Genomic DNA, 17876 nt, shown 5'->3' on the forward strand with positions numbered 1-17876 from the left:
CAAAGTCAGTTAGTCTTTTGAAGGCCTGGGGTTACCACATGCTCAAGACATTTACATGTTTTGCTCTAAGACATAAAATACATCATCACATGTCCCACAATTTATATAAAGCACTTACGTGTCTTATTGCGGTTGCTAATGAGCACATATAGTCAGACTTTGTTTAGAAACCCCCTGCTGGCCATTAGGATGAATGCAGATTTCAGGCACTTATTGCGCTGGCTTCATTTTTCAGACCTCTGTCCATATTTTTCCATTACTGTCTGTCACTATTAACAATCGACTACTTCTTCCAGATAACATGCAGGGGAAGTGCCGACCTCCAAAACTTACCCAGCAGAGCAAGTTAAAATAAGAAACGATCCGAGTTGTAAACCACCCACATTTCTAGATGTGCACAGGGTCAAAATCCAGCGTGGGTCTCGCTGATAATCATTTGACTGTTACCTGAATTAATCCATCCTGACTTATCCTGTCAACCCCGGGAGCCTTGCTGGTGGGAGGGCGAGGAGCGGATCTCACTTTACTCTCAGTTTTCCTACAGTTTGTGTGCTCGTTTGCGAGCGGCGCGTAACAGCAGGGCTTATTCTGTCTGCGTGTGCATTGACGTGCTCTGACAGGTCAATCGATGAGGAGGAGACGCAGTCTGCTGCTGGTTCATTGACCCGCTGCGCTAAAAGAGAACAAGTAAGGGTCATCCTCATCCTGCTGTCTCACGCTGCCTTGACTGCCCGCCATGATTGCTAATTTCCTTTTTCTACCCTCAGGTTTCCTCCGTTTTTTGTTTTTTTTTGTTTCTTTTTTTATGGCAGGCCATTACCGAAATAAGATTTAAAATGGAGCCGAAAATGCCAATAAAGAAGTTTTACTGTCGACAAGCAGCGATAATTCACTCCAAGATGCAGCGCTGGCAACGTTTTGTGGCCATCCTCTGATGGATTTAGCCTGTGAACTACAAATAATCTGATGTCACAGCGAACAATTTGTTGCTTTTAAATCTTTTTTTTTTATTGCCGATATTACATTATCATCTGGCAGGAACCATTTGGAAAACTTTATTTTAGCTTATGTAGGAATCTCTTGACATTTGAAATGTTTGAGAGTTGAATTAAACAATTTAACCAAAGTCCTTCTAAAAATGTTTTCGCTTTTTAAGTATCTGATGAAAATTACTTTTTTCATTTTGTTATTGTCTGCAGTATGTCTGCCTTTTTCAGACATTTTTGCTGTTTCCTAGCAGCACAAATCCAATGACTGGTAAATATAAACCCTTTTAATTACATGACATTTACTTGACCATTTAGAAAACCCTTTTTTTCCGAATTCCGAATGAGGCACAGAGAAGAATGCAATGCAACAGGAGAAGGACAGAATCATCATTTTATTGTTGTGTCTGGTCTTAAACAGCTGCGTAGCAAAACATTTGGAGCACAACAGCGAAATATGGATGGTCATTAAAGTGACAGAGAGGAAGGAGGAGAAAAGGAAATGAATTGCACATATTTACGTTTCTATTTCTGACTAGATCTGTCACTGTGTTTCATCTGCCTCGGCTGAGAAAGACTTCATTACCCCCACCTTGGAAGACCGCCCTGTCGGAAACGGCTGACAAATGAACAGCCTTAATTGTCTTGATGATTTTAGCTCATGTTTGTTCAGGGCTGGCACTAAAACTAATTTGAGGTATGAAACTCAATCATCCGCACATTAAACCAGTGCAAAGAGAGGCACGTCATTGCTTTAAAAAAAAACCTGTTTTCATTTTTAACTTTGCGGCAACGTTTCCTGAATTACATGACGGTGTCCTTTAATGCAGTGGGGTGGAGGGACAGTTAATGCGTGAGGAACACGCTGTATTCAATTAGCACGCTGCCATGGTGACTTGCAACTCTCAATGAATGCCAGCATGCAAGTGTGCACCATATATTTGTCTCTCTTTAAATGCATGTATGGATTATTATTCTTATTCTTCTTTAAGTATCATACAATTATACATATCTCACTTAGTAAAGCTTGTGGCTGTTTTCCTGGTTCCGTCTCTCCCACAGCTGCTCCTCCTCCCTCCCTCCCTCCCTCTCCTTCTCTCTCAACTTAACCGCTCGAGGCAGACCACCCACCATTGAGTCCAGTTGTGCTCTGAGGTTTCTGCCTGTTAAAAGGCCTTTTTTTCTCACTACTGTCAACAAGCGCTTGCTGAAAGGGGGAAATGTCGGGTCTCTGTAATTAAATTGATCAAGGAGTATGGTGCTCTGGAACTGCTCAATTTGAAAAGCGTCACAAGATGACTTTTGTTGTGAACTGGCACTATACAATAAAAACTGATTGACTAGCTGGTTGATATATGGACTGCTTTTGCCTGTTAATGGTGTTTCTTTATGTTGTTCACTGAACAAATACAAACTTGGAAGAAATGTGTGTCCGTTTGATTCGGTGGAAATTCATGCCGTTTTCTTAATCTCTCTCCCCTGAGAAGAGTCGAGTCCTCTTACGGTATAATCCAGTTTGTATGTTGACTTTATGAAGTCAAGTGGTGCTCTACAGTATATACACTGTAGGAATTAGTGTCTTGCATCAAAGTATACTCTATATGTAGTAGCTGGCACACGGAACATGTTTCAGGTTGTCTGTATGATGGGAGTTAAGCGTTAAGTGTTTTATTGTTAGGCCCTTTTTAAAATCTGTCATGGCTTAATAATGAACAGGTTTTGGGGTTTTTTGAAAAAATATTGACTGAGGTAATTTCTGGTTTTACAAGACACGTTTAGACAAGACAAGTTTAAAAATAACACAAGTGTGAGGAAATGCATCGCTTGCAAAAATCACAAGGAAAAGACAGGAGGCAGTGTTCTTACAAGGAGGGGAAATTTTATTTATAACACATGATGCTGACAGGGAGTCTCCAGCTCAGCGTCTATATTACAAGGTTGATCTGCAAGGCTGCGCATTTACTGTACTGTATTTGGAAACCAAGATTGCAGTGGCACTATAAACACACGCTTGAAACAACAGACTCCTTCCCTTTTTTTTTGGTTCTTTTTCTTTTCTTTTTCTTACAAAGTGGTACAAACAACAATACAAAATATTTGTGCTGTTGACAATTTACAAAAAAAGTCTTCTGACTCAATAACTGTGCAATTATTTTTTCAGCTTTTTTTCTCTTCCGTTTGAAACTATGTGAGTATGGTACACCAGAATCACTTCTGGACTGCAACCTCGGTCATGCGGGCTGCGACACGTTTTAAATTGTTGTATGGTTACTGTAATAGAACTCATCTGTCCATTATAAAAAGACACATGCAAAAAGCTCCAATTGTACAGTTACAGTTTGCCTAACTTGGTCTGTTTAGCTTCAAGCAAATACTACATTATGTACACTTGGACTTCAGCAGTGTTGGGCCAACTTGTATGACACACTGCTGCCTGTCTTTGTAGTTCTGGCCGTATAGCAGAGCAAAAAAAAAGTGGCTTCTGCTGGAGCCTCCCGTCATGTGTGTGTCCTCGGTCAGGCAGTGTCCCGTTTGAGACCAAGTGTCCTTTGACTAACACAAGTCAGAGAGGCAGAGGAGACGTTGTTGGCACAGCCAGAAGACAGGGGTGGACTACAGCAGTGCAATAGTTCTCCCTTCATTCTATCATTTGCTAATTCTCCCCTTACTTTAGCAAGGGACCGTCAATAAGACAAGTGGACCAAGTACATAACAAGTAATGATCAATTTCCCTTCACTTTCCCTCACAAATTTGCATTTAAATCACAGGTCATATTCCTCTGATTTGCTGCCATGTGTCATTACGAGTCATTGATGACATTCAGTATCATTATGGCGTTGTGCCATGTATGTATTCATGTATGACACAGTTATAAAGTCAGTTACCTTGTGTGAAGTGTGTGTGTGTGTGTACGTGTGTGTGTGTGTGTGTGTGTGTGCGTGTGTGTGTGTGTATGTATGTGTGGGGGCCTCCTGCTATGTTTGGCCCTGAATCCATTGTGATAGGAGCGCACGGGCGTTTAATGACATGTCTTTAGTTTTCTGGATGCTGGATGGCCTTCGGCAATGTTGAAGCCCTGCAGCTGAATTAGAACAATGCTGAAAGGGCTCATATAATATAGAACACTCACATATATACAGTAAGGCCAAGAGGAGTGAGTGTGTGCTAGTGTAAGACTGTACAAGTAGGTCTGAAGTGGAACCTTTTTCACCGTGATGAAACTAATAACAAACAGCGACATGAGTATGGCTGTAAGCTCATATAGAATCGCACGGATTCTTTTAAATGCACATGGCTTTCTGTGGTGAAATATACATTGCCAGGTATTCGTTTGTAACAAAACCAGAGTGAAAGCAAAATGCACACAGAAACAGACAAATCATGTTACCAAATGTATAAAAATGTTCCGTATATACAACATTTATATGTCAGAAATAATCACAAATAGGAGAAAAGTAACAGCTGTGTTTATTTTGTGAAGATATTCTGTAGGCTGAGAAAACGTTGGATAGAAAAAGAGATTATCCAGTAGCAGGCTGTGGAAACTACTGCTTTTTCTCATGTTGACTCTGTTTCCACACTAAGCTGACAGCTATCCTGAAAAATCACCCCTTTATATATTTATGTAAATCAAAAGATTCCTACCCTGTTTACCTTATTTATTATCCCATGACCTTCCTTTGCATTTTTTTATAGTCACATCAAACTCTTGTCTTTATTTCTTTGTTATGGCATAATAAACAATTGCACTAACAGGCAATATTTATTATTACTATTCATGTCTTCCACCCACTCTGAGCAATTTTTATCATCGTTTGTGAAACCTAATGATAATTTTATATGAAGCGTGAGCAGGTGAGGAAACGGTGGCAGCAGGAGAAAAAAAACAAGAAAAAGGAGTGGAGGATCCTTTCTCGTCACATCATCTGAAGAACAGTGTCGTTTCTGAGATTTCCTCCAAGCATTCATCATATTCATAATTAATAGAAAAATCTGCTCAGGCCACATCAAGTTGAAACTGACGACAACTGAGGAGTGCTTCAATGGGCACTCAGAAGATAAGGAATGATTAAACCTTTCTATCATCCACCACCATCTCCCTGGTTCCTCTGTGAAATGTTTTGCATATTTAAATAATTTAATATTAAAGTCTAAACCTCTTTTTTCTCCTGTTCTCTACATGGGGGTGGGGGGCTGATATATGATCACACAAGCCCATGGGTCGTGCTGCTTTTTCATTAAGTCACAACAAAACTGTCTTTTAAAAATGTCTGTCTCATAAAGCGTTATTACTTAAGCTTTAGTTTTGCAAGTCCACTTTGATAAAGTGCACAACTTCATACCAGACTTTCCCTTCCTCCAACTTCTTTTTCAAAAACCTCTTGAACTCGCAGCCAAAAATTTCAGGAGAAAATTTCAGATGAATGAAACGCTGCCTGAAGAGAGACAGATTGTGAAGGCGCTAAATCCCTGGCTGAGGCTCAGTTCCCCCAAGTTTCTGTGACAGGGACCGGCACCAAAGTTTGTATATTAAAAGTTTACTGAGACAACAAAAGGCAACAAAAAAAAAAAAAAAAAAAATGAGAAGAAAGGGATTCAGAATGGAGCTCACAACTCTGTATGTAATGCTATCAAAAGCTATTTGAAGCAAATCCTGTTTTTTCATTCCCCTCATGTTTGTACAGTTTAAATAGTTTTCTTTGACACATTTACCACACAATAACCGGTGCCATGTTAATTACCTTTGGGTGAAGGGATAAACATGCAAACCTTAAATCATCTTAAAAGGCAAAGTCTCCTTAAATAACTGCTCATTTTGAACTTCATATACAGTAACATTACAGAGGTAACACATGTGACTTGTCCATCTTCAAAATTTCATGACAAGCTTTATCGAGTTTCAGGTGCAAATACTAAGCACTCAAAACAAACACAGCTGCTATTGAAGCCACGATAAACACAGACACACAATGCATTTGTTCTCTATGACAGTCCCTTAATGTGTTTTTTTTGTGATTACAGTAATCACACTGTGGTTGGCTGTGATCTAGGAGCACAGATGTGCCTGACTTGAATGGTTTGTTCATTACTCACAGACACACTGGAGGCCTATGTACAGTACGTCTACGTAAAGCGCCCTCGTAAGCCAGCAAATGCTCCTCTGAAACCAGCGCTGACATCTCCTGCCACCACAGCCCTGCAGGACCAGAGAAATGACAAGGGGAGTTAAAGGGTCTGGGGTCATATGGGGGCATTTAAGCCCGAAAAATGGCAACCAATCCTGAGTTAGCGGGAGTCTGCTAAAATACGCACCACTGAAGGCACTTTTTAAACAACAGTGCTTCTGTTCTAAGTAATTCAAGTTCAAGAAAGAATAAACCAGGGCCCTCCGTGCAAGAAGGACTTTCATATCTGTGTTCTTCTTCTTCTTCTTCTTCTTCTTCTATTTTTCCTTCAGTTCCCTTCAGACAAAGCAAGCTGCTCAACCTAAAGCTTCTGCAGACGGGCAGGCAGGGGCTGACAGCGAGGGAAAAGTGAAACGCCTCAGGAATAAAAGGAAAGGCTCGAATCGGACGGGAGTGGGGACAAAAAAAAAAAAAAGCTACACAAACAAAATGAAAAACATAATCTGACTCTTAAAAAACTAAAACCTACATCAGCATAAAATGAAACAAAAAACACAAGAGTTTGAATACAAACTATGAGAAGCCTGCATTTCAGAGCTTCAGTTTCAGTCTTAGACAGGCTTAGAGCAGGAGACGGTTGAGAAGAGCACCCGAAACTGACTCACGGCACCAGTCCTCTGTGGTGGCTTATTTGATTGGTTGGTTGGTTGGTCAGTCAGTTGGTCAGTGTGAACATGTTAACTTGTGTTCAATAGGGTGTAACAGCCCCATGTGTTAGAGGGACAGAGCATGGCAGGCCAGCTGACGGGACGAGGGTGTGTGGTGTGTGTGCATGTGTGACCGGGCAGATTTAATCGTCATCCCCTCCTCCGTACATGTCGGCCAGCTTCTTGAAGCGGGGACCCCAGTCGTTGAGGTAGTCATAGTCCTGGTCCCCCGTGCTGGAGGAGTTAAGGGAGCTGACGGAGCCGGCGGTAGAGCCGCTGCCCTCATAGTCAAACACCAACAGGGAGTCATACGGAGGAGCTGTGGGGTCGTTGTCTGCTGCTCGCAGACCCTACACAGGAAAAAAAGGAGGAGGTGGTGGTCAGTACTCACACGCCTGCAGTGAAGAGGCTGCTGATCAGTGAACTCCACCGATTATGAGTGGGACTCAAAAAAGAAAGGTCAAAATTGAAGAGGCAGTGGTATCCTGACCTGAGTCCTCATATGGATTTAGCGCTACAAACTCTGGATCTTTTCCCATGATTACAACCTAAAGAATTAAAGTCTTCTAAACAAACCTGGTTTGTAGCTAAAGCAAAATCCTGGACCCACTGGGTTTGCTCACTTCAGTGGTAGTGTAGTAGTGACTGCTTTGATGTAAGTCCAGTTCCTTCTGAGTATGTATGTAACCGAAAACATAAAACATTTCTATCCATTTTTTAGACCAATGCCTTTTCACTGTCATCTACACCACACGTCTCTGTTTTTTGTCACTATACTTTTTAAGTTTTAAAATGCAATATTCAGTGAGTAAACTTTGAATAAATAGCACAAATAGCCTATTTAAAATGTAGATTATGCATATCTTTATGGAGATGTGTCAGCATAAATGGCTGATTAAGGTGCAAGTTGCTATGGTAAAGCTCAGTCAGCCTAAATTATTTTAACCTTTATTAAATCCCGTAGTCATTTAAATCAGGATCTGTTTGCAAGAGAAGAAATGAAAAACAGAAGAGAGACGGTAAACACAACACAACACCAGCCTGTCACACACAAGCACACACATCTCAAAAACATCTCTGTGTACTCTTCAGCATAAATAACAGTGTTTCCATATATATCCTGTTATATCCTGTTATACATACATAAATCAGGATGAATTGGCCAGAATAATCATATATGACCAAACCATATTCATTAATATTGTGTTATTGTTATATCTTATGTTATAGTGAATAAGATCTGGCAGTACTTAGACCTGCACTTGCTTCCTAGAATGACAAATGAGGACCGTTGACCCTGAAGGTGAAGCAGGTGAGAAGAATAGACTTCATCCACTTCACTGAAGTACAGACGCGCAACGGATGGAAACCTAAAAAGCCTCAACCCCCAGGGGTACAATGCATGGCAGGAACACCATGTGTTTGCTGTGTCTGTGTTTTACCAGACTGCTGGAGCGAGATCAGGTGAGTGTGTGTGTGTGTGTGTGTGTGTGTGTGTGTGTGTGTGTGTGTGTGAGAGAGAGAGAGAGAGAGAGAGAGAGAGAGAGAGTCGAAGCTGGATGGATCAAAGCTGAACAGCTGCCAACACCTCTCGAGTGTGAACGTGTTGTCACGAGTCTGTCAATCAGCATTTCCCCGCATCACTGTGCCAACACTGGAGTTGTGTCTGAGACAGTCAGTGTGTGTGTGTGTGTGTATGTGTGTGTATAAAGCTGGCACGAGAGAGAGCAGCTATAAAGTAAAACAAAACTCCATGTTGTTTGTATACTGGAGTTTACATATTGAATGGCATCCAGAAACAAGTAATCACATTAAATGTCAAATCGATGGAAAGTGAAAGTGAGAGGCCAGCTCACTGGTTCGGAGAAACAATCTAATGACAGTTGAGCTCTTGAGATATAGCGCATGTGTCTGTTGTGTGAGTGTAAACTCACCTCGTGGATGAAGTCCCCGATGTCTCCAGGATGGGGCACCACAGCTCTGATTGGGTACTGGGACTCGGGGATGATGGGACGTTCGTCCACCCTGCGGACACCAGGTGGCTTGCTCATGATGTGCTCCAAGGAGTCAGGCTGCTGTAGCTGGCTCAGGTCGTAGTCCTGTGCAGCCATAGGGACACACAGATGTAAGTATGCATACGTAGAAAGCATGTGTGTATGGTTGTACGTCTCATAGGATCTCACCTGGTCCTCTTCTCCTCCTCCTTCTTCATCGTATTTGAGGATGTTGTCTCTGACGTCATCTTCAGGGTCAATAAGCAGCTGCTTGGTCTGTCTTTCCTTCTCTCTGCGCTTGATCCACACCACAAACAACAGCACCATGCCTGTACAGACACACACGGACATGATGAAGTTCTAGGTTTGCACAATAATCTGCATTAAAAAAAAAACAAAAAAAAAAACACAATACAGACAATCAGAAAAGACCATGCCCTTGTCTTTAGGAATAGGCTGTAGCAATGTAGCATCTCTGTAAGGCTGTGCTTTCAGAGAAATACTAAAGTCAATATGCTAACATGATCACAGCGAGAATGCTAACATGCTGAACTTCAATGTTTACCAAGTTCATCATCTTAGTTGAGGAATGGTGAGAGGTTCACCAACCTCAGTAGAATTTAACCTCTGGTAACCCTGAATATCTGTACACAATTTCACAAAACGCAACTTTACACCTTGTGGTGGTACAACGTGAAATGTGAGGGATTCTCCAGTGTCAGCAGGATTTATCCTCAGAGGATCCTGAATATTGGTACAAAAGTTAATGCCACCCCATCTAGAGGATGTTAAGACATTTCTAGAGAAAACTTTGACCTGCTGGTAGCTCTAGAGCAACAGTTAGAGCTTTACCAACGCAATAGAATTTGTTCTCTTTTACCCCAGATGCCTGTATAAGATTTCACAGAAATCCACCCTGTAGTCATTGACATATTTCTGCCTTTTACATATCCTCCCTATGTGTGATTTGTCTTCCTGAAAGATATATTTTAAAACTTGATGTGCTCTTCTAGGTTGCGTAAGCATTCAAATAGACAAAGGAAACTTGTGTTGGTCGTAGTATTAATAATGAAAAGTATGAATAATTTATGCACAATATAACATTTCAAAAATGCTGAAAAAGTCCTTCAGCTTCAGGTCATTTGTTTATAGGACTGGTCTACATGTGTGAACTATGCAACCCTCAGCAACAAAGCAAGCCAGCGGCATGAATCACTGTCAGGACAGAGAGCAGCAGAAATATACCCTACCAGGAGGAGATGACAGAAAATTCCTTGTCAAGAGATGCTGGAGAGAATTCTAGCAGCTGAGGCATTAATCCATTATACAAACTACTGTTCATGTTGTTGTATTACAGTCTGTTGAAAGTTTGATGAAGGCACCCTGAAATGAACTTTTCTGACAGAAAGTCAAATCAAAGTCAATCACAGGCAGCTCAAACTTTTTGTGCTGAATACAGTATATGTATGTCGGCGTGGGACTAGTGAGATATCAGTGTGTTAATGCGATGTAAACAGCTGATACTCACTGAGGAGTATGATGATGCAGATGAGGATGGAGATGATGGCACCAGTTCCCAGGCCGGCGGCTGCCACGGCCCCGAGAGTGGTGCAGTCTCCGTTTTCATCACAGGGACACACCTTCACTTTGATGACCGACCTGTTCGACAACGGAGGGTTCCCCGAGTCCGAAACAATCACAGGGACTTCATACACCCCGGGCTCTAAATACACCTGGTACCGCAGGCCTAGACGGGCGTAATCACCTGTGTAGATTGAAGAAATCAGAGTTACTAAATGCAACTAATCATTACATTTGTTAATACCACTGATAGCTGTCACACTATGTTACTACCAACTTAACAGTAAGTTTCTATACTTTCAATTAAATAAATCAATAATATGATCTATGTTTGATCTGGATTACTCATTTTAAGTGCTATTTTCCAATTTCAGACATTGCAGGTGTGTCAATGTGTTAGCCAAATTGTATTTTTAAAATAACATACAAGAATCACAAGATGGCAGTAGCTAAATTGCAACCGCCGTATTTCACACAAGACCTTCCGGCAAATATTACAAAATAAAAGCCTTGTTGACCTCTGTCAACAGAAGCTGTAGAAATCTTATAATTTGACAGCCTAATGCAGTGATGGTTCGTATCCACAGGAACGCCGTTTTCACACAGCCCATTTATTGTCTACGCTTGAAACCATGCAATGTGTTATGGTAGCTGAGTGTCATGTTTTCCAGAGACGGAGAGTCATGTTGCTCACTCCTCATTTGCATAAAGTTGAATTCTGGCAACTTTATGCAAAACAGTGGTGTCTGACGTGATGCAACGCCTCTGGAATCTCCTGAAACACAATTAAAACTAAAGACTGTAAAGACAAAACAAAAGTAGATTCAGCAACTGCATGATTGTTTTTCACCTAAAATGTCTACAGAGACACATTTTGCTGACGTTTTTTTGCGAAAATGCAAGAGAAAGTTTACAAGTGAGCCATTGGATCAAAATGAGGCTTTGCACTAGAATTTGACAGATTATACTAGTCAAACAGAGGTAATTAGAAATGAAGGCCTTCCTCTTATAGAAGTCCTCTTCAAATGAGGCCTGTTCAGCATTTAAGGTAATTAAAGGCACTGGTCACTACTTGACACATACTGTAGTTACTTTAAACCAAAGATTTATAATTAAGCATCCGATGAGATTTTGTATTTATAATAATATTATAATTATGATTGGTGGACTAATTCCTCAGCATTTTTTACTATATGTTCATATAGTTGCACTGTCAAATCATTCATTATTACGTTCTCTAGTGCTATTGTTTTATGCGGACACCTCCTCACCACTGATCCGAGAAATCGTCCAGTTGCGTCGAATGCTGGTGGGAAAGTTTGGCAGCTCAAACACGAAGGGTCCAGCGTTGGGGTCCGTGTCGGCATCAGCTGCGGTGATGTTGACACCATTGACGTTTCTGTTCATCCGCTCACAGATCTGAGACTCTTTGGGTATGAGCGCTGGGGAGTTGTCGTTAATATCTATCAGATAGATCTGCAGTGTGCCTGTGCCGCTGGCTGCTGGAGAGCCTGGAAGCAGAGAGAGGGAAGAGAAAATAGCATCATGATGAGAAAAAGAGATGACAAGAGATGTGTGCACTGAAAGGGACGACTGAGAGGGAAGTGGGACAGGAGTTGAAGGCCGACAGAGGTGAGGCAAATAATGAAAGGGGAAAAAAGAGAGACAAAGCAGAAAAGAGAAGAGGTGAAAGGAGCACTCTTTATTCACAATGGTGATGTTTGAGGTAGGGGTGCTGTATAGCTGGGGGATAATTTTCTGGCCGTGACAAAAATACTTCTGACAGTTATGCTTTTAAACTCCTCTTTTAGCCTTACAGTCAAATCAAACGCATCAGAGCAGATCCAGATGCAGGCAGAGCACATCCAATCACCTAGAGAGGGCTTGGGTACAATAATGATGATTGTAACACAATCAAACAAGTCCTTGTCTGTGTGTATTTACACAGTGCTAGGAGAGCTATCTATGATTTTCTAGATAAAGGCACTTCTGCCTGCAATACTGGCAGTGCATTTCTGAAAGGTGAGCAGGGCATATTCATCATGGTGCATACAGTCCTCCATTCTAACAATAAATACACTTGCTAATGCACATACATTATGCTTATGTGCCTATTGTACTCCTATCTCTGTAGAATGTTCATTTATTAACTCCATTATTAACATTAACCGCACTTATATTATTAAATCGATTGTAGACAGTCCATGTTATAAGTCTGAGTAAAAACTGTCAAGACAATGGGACAAATTTGTTCTGACCCTATTGTAGGCAGCCATCCCCACAGCAGGGTCACTACTATCCTGTCAGCCTTGGAGTGCAATAATGTGCCCTGATGCACGCACGCATGCACGCACAGACGCACAGAAACACACACACACACACACACACACACACACACACACACACACACACACACACACACACACACACACACACAAGCTGCATTGACTAAACAGAGCAACAGACTATCAGCAGCAGCATTTTTTGAGAATTGAGAGTAAATAATAGAAGCTTTAAACAATCAGAGCGGGGAGAAGACTGGTTGAATGTGTATGTGTGGTATGAAAATGTGGCACAGAGAAATCTGATGAAAAAAAGAGCTTAGCTGTATGAAGCTCAGGGCTGTTTATTGAGTGTGTGTCAGGGGGTGACGACCCTTAGCAGCCTCCAATTACGAGTCATTTCCCCGGCATGCTCCACTGGCTTCGCCACTGGATGGAATCAAGCGACCCCAGGGGCCATCTCTGGGACGAGATAAGGGCGATGTAATTTACCAAGATTTATGCAAAGCTGACAGATCTGCCAATTAAACATGGCAACAGAGCAAGACATTTGCCACAAGAAGAGTGAGACACAGTGTGAGTCTGTCAACACTTTGTCTGACTGGTTCAAAAGTTCAAATGATTGACTTATCAAGTGATCAATGATGGATGTAGCACTGGAGCTACACCACAACCTTTCAGAAAAAAGGTTACACTACTCCAGGTTTTATAGCCTGGAGTAGTGTTGTAGAAAATATATGATACAGACTGACATCTGACATATCGACGCATATTGATTCTGAATATTTTAAGCGTTTTCATCATTCGCTTTTTGCAGCATCAATACACCAGTCGACACATGGACCACTGTAGGGCCCACATAGCCCCAACTGCTCAGGAAGTCAATTAAATCAGATGCCGTTGTTATTAACACACAGCACATTTACAAGGTATTTAAAGGAACATTTCACTTGATTAACACTATCAAAACATTATTTTATAGCACATCATTTATGTGCATACACAGTATAAAATGCAAATTCAACACACTGTATCCTGGAACATAAACACATGTGGTTCTTAAACACGTTCGTGTCTCTCTCTCTCTCTCTCTCTCTCTCTCTCTCTCTCTCTCACACACACACACACACACACACACACACACACACACACACACACACACAGAAGCTTTCCCATTCTGTTGGTTTGTTAATCCTACCCATGTATGGGGGACATGTGGAAGCAGCTTGCCACAGCTGATAGGAGAATTATGTGGATTTTAACCAGCTAAATAAATAATTATGTTTGTGTAAATTCCTCAAAAGGATTTGTATTAACTCAGAGATGTGAGGCATGGTGAAAAGACTTGTAGCAAGCCGACCATATGCTCTTTGAAGAGCACATAAACAATACCAAAGGTGTGTGTCAGAAGGGTCTTAGGCAGTCAGATAGTGTCAGGGGGGCGGCATGAAATCTGGGGGAAATACAAGTGTACTTCTCACCATGCTGTCACCACCTCTCCATGTCCCAGACTACTATCCTTACTGTCTCATAGTACTTCTTACCATAATCCCTCTCATGTTATGATGGCTGACACTCCAGCAACACCCAAACAGTCAGACTGATGTACACACACAAACACACACACCAGTATCATCCAAACCTTACAGCGGTCAGGTGAACAACCGTTTCTAAAGGGCCTATAGGTTCTTGAAGGAAATAGGTAAATTATAAAGAATTCCAGGAAATAACGGGGAGAGAAAACAGGGGAGTAAATGAGATGTTTGTGAAGTCCAAACAACAGGAGTGAGTCACCCTGTAATCCTGCTTCCTCTTACTTCCCATCATCATCACAGCATGTTACACATCATGGTGTCTGACACTGTCAATCAGCAAAGAACAAACATACAGCAAAGCACACATATGCACATGATATGAATGTGTTTGAAATGAGAGCATTCTTCACGCATGCTCACACCTATAAAAACACCACTGTTTCAAAGCCAGCTTAACTTAAGGTAAACACACCAGTGCTCTGCACGTCACAGATAAGGCAATTTGGGAGGGGGAGAAAAGCATTTCCTTTTTACTTTAGCAAAAGCACTCACTTCAACTTGAGAAAAAGGGAACTTATTTGTTTGCTGTGATTGAGTTTTGGCTCAGTTAAAGTTGAAGCAGAACAAATATATATGCGGCATTGTGAGAAAGGGAAGAGGAAGGCAGTCATGGATAGAAGATAAGAAGGAGGAGAGGATCAAGAGTGTGACCAGTTGTGTGAATCCAGGATTTTTCTCTAACTCTTACCCAGCTGCACCGCACTTGAACGCCGCAGAGCTTTCATGTCCTTATATCCCTCTAAATCCACACAAATGTCTTCATTTTCATCAAAAAGTAAACTACATTTCTGATATTTTTCACTGTAAACTGTATTCACCTACACATCAACATTCCATGCATTCATTCACAGGTGCACTGGAATCATCAGCGAGCGTCTTGCTCAAGGACACTTCGACTATGTTTGAAGAGCTGCAGTCAATAACTCAGACCACCCACATGTCGGCAGCTGGTTTCTGACCCTCTGGTCATAAACCTCAAGTATAAGACACATACATGACATAGACAAAGTGAAACTGTTTTAAAAATGACTGAGAGCAGGTTTCAGTGTGATTTCTAGGATGTCTTATACTCCGTTCGACATAATGATGGGAATTCTTTTAGTTTGTTTGTTTGTTTTCATCTCTTTCCATTTTAAATATACTGTATTCACATTTTGTAGAGGTACTTTTGATCGCTCGAATTCATGACTCTTACCGTTATCTGTCGCCAGGAATGTGGCTTCGTATATATTGTTTTTGACATAGATAGACTCCCGGTCGAGCATTGCTGTGGTGATGATCTGTCCATTGGTCCTGTTGATGGACAACCAGTCTGCGGGGTCGTTCAGCTTTGAATACCTAAAGACACACAAAGACGGATCGATAGAGAGGTTAGTGCTGGCGTACCCCTGTTTACAAACACTTGTGAATTTTCCCTTGCGTCTGTGCATACAGAAATTGCCAGCACATACACACACTCACAAAATCACAACAGCCTGACCTTCACACAGTTTAATTCTTCATTGACTTTTCCTCTAGAGCCTGCAGCCTACAGTCAATTTCACCTCATTTTTCACTCCTGTGTACCAGGCACTGAAGTCAATTACCTCCCTAGTTAAGCACTGCTGCAACTGCCGGTTCATGTGTTTGCCGCACATATTCAAGGAAGTGTTTGCTTATGCTGAGGAAGGCTAAACCGCCTGAAGGGCTTATATACATGCATGCTTTGGTGCTTGTATGTTTACAAATGTTCCTGTGTGTATAGGTGGAAGCTGTGTACAGGGTGAAGACAGTATGATAGGATCATCAAACAGGAAACTGGATGGGGTAGCAGGTGGCAACATTCCCCTGGGATAAAGAGCATGGAAGCAACAGGGGATCATCTCCAGGATTGAATCCCAATCTTGCTCTGATCTAACTGTTCTTGTTTCTCTGGCTTTTGTAGCTTTCCGACTTGTTCCACGCGTTCAATTCTATCTGATCTCTCTTGACCCGCGCCGCCTCACCTCATCTTGCCATGATTTTGTATTCATACATTTTCTTATCACTGTCTGTATCTTCTCATCCTTGTCTCAGAGTTCATCAACTGACACCTCTCTTGGCTGCAATCTCACTTTCTTGTGTGCAAGACATCAGTGGTGGACATGTGACATATTGAGCTTACACAACAAGGTTTCACCATCACCCTGGTTTCATTTACTGAATGTCAGTTTGGGCAACACGGCCATGTTGTTATATGACATACACTTCCAGCTTTTAAATCCATCCAAATTGAAATGGATTTGACCTTAACCTTGCTTTTATATCTATTGAATTGTAGCGTACTTACTGTCAGTATACAGACCACTTGTTTATTACCATTTAATACTGCATGTGTATTTCTGCTTACATGGTGGAGAATGAAAGCCTGGCGGGTTGGATGGCGTTAAGGGGGAGGGGGCAGCAAGGGTGGACAGCGAGTATAATCTCTTTCCTGCAGTGAGGGAGGTGGGATTTTCCCAGCAGGCAGTGGGCATGATCCCAGGCGTAGCGCAGTGCGGGGAAAGGGATCACAGAGATGACATTCCCACACTCTTGACGGTTTCACACAGGGTAGCCAAGCCCACAGCCACTAACCGGCTGACTGTGAAATCACCACCAGGACTACTGTGAGTCCATCACAGTGGGAGGGTGGGATGAAAGAGGGAGGAAAATGTTCAGGAATGGGTGGGAGGGAAAAGAGAGACACAGAGAGGTGACATTCTGAAGAAGCGGCATGGCTGTATGATCTGGGTTTATTATACTCATTAGACTGACTTGATACCTAAGGCTCTTCTTTGTCCAACTGCATCTCTCTTGGCTTTGCCATGACAAGCTGACTCTCTCTCTCTGGGCTTAGGGAAAAATATTCTTTTTGTCTTTACAGTGGAAGGCTGACACGTTGGAACACTTTTTACTGAGCAGAAGGAAATTAAAAGGTCTGGTAACCCAAATACCAAAAACTCTGTTTTAGAAAAAAAAAACAAAAAAACAAAAAACATGTTGCTGATTGTAGTCAATTATTGATTTCACATTTATGTGACAACGTACATACGTTTCTGTGGAGACAGTGTGAGCCTCAGTGTGGTGGCTTCAGCATCACCATCTCAGGAATGCCTAATTTTGCATAACTCATTCATTTATTATTGCAGCAAAAACATTCCCCTGCAGCATTTTCCCCACTACAAAAGAGAGATCTGTATGATAGTGCGATATACTGTTGACAGGAACTCAAACTGCAAACACGGTTTAATTACAGGGGCCTAAAGGATAGAGAAGCAAGCTTGTGTGGTTCACATCACTGGACTGCAGCAGTTGGGAAAAGTGAAAGCGAGAGCTTGCCCCTCCCTCATTACCACCACTGAAGTGCCCTTGAGCAAGGCTCTTAACTCCTCCACTGAGTCTTTTTACTGTAATATAAATTTGTGATTCATGGAGGTACTTTCCTTGAGCTGAGAAAAGCCATTAAAAAATCTGTGATGGCAATGTAAAGTCTTTGGGCAGAGTGTGAACCTGTGCGCAGGGCCAAACTCACAATTCTTGTTGGACTGAATAGGCGGAATCTTTATGTTCACTGTCTAGTTGTATTTAAAATCGACTGCTTAAG

At 41.8% G+C, this 17876-nt stretch overlaps 1 protein-coding gene across 5 annotated transcripts in view; it reads right to left on the bottom strand.

Annotated features, from left to right (window-relative positions):
* Positions 1-2845: 2845 nt before the first annotated feature.
* The window catches only part of LOC119022980 (cadherin-4-like), a 244394-nt gene continuing 229363 nt past the window's right edge, over positions 2846-17876 (bottom strand). For 4 of the 5 annotated variants that reach the window (XM_037104523.1, XM_037104524.1, XM_037104526.1 and 1 more), the window contains 6 exons: positions 15468-15610; positions 11667-11906; positions 10343-10579; positions 9004-9143; positions 8755-8919; positions 2846-7170 (listed from right to left, as the gene is read on the bottom strand). In XM_037104523.1, coding sequence (XP_036960418.1) covers positions 6964-7170; positions 8755-8919; positions 9004-9143; positions 10343-10579; positions 11667-11906; positions 15468-15610 — 1132 coding nt within the window. In that variant the 3' untranslated portion in view covers positions 2846-6963. The remainder of the gene's footprint in view (positions 7171-8754; positions 8920-9003; positions 9144-10342; positions 10580-11666; positions 11907-15467; positions 15611-17876) is intronic. The other variant, XM_037104527.1, reaches the window with a different exon arrangement.

The sequence above is a fragment of the Acanthopagrus latus genome, chromosome 7, assembly GCF_904848185.1.
Source record: "Acanthopagrus latus isolate v.2019 chromosome 7, fAcaLat1.1, whole genome shotgun sequence".
Lineage (NCBI taxonomy): Eukaryota > Metazoa > Chordata > Actinopteri > Spariformes > Sparidae > Acanthopagrus > Acanthopagrus latus.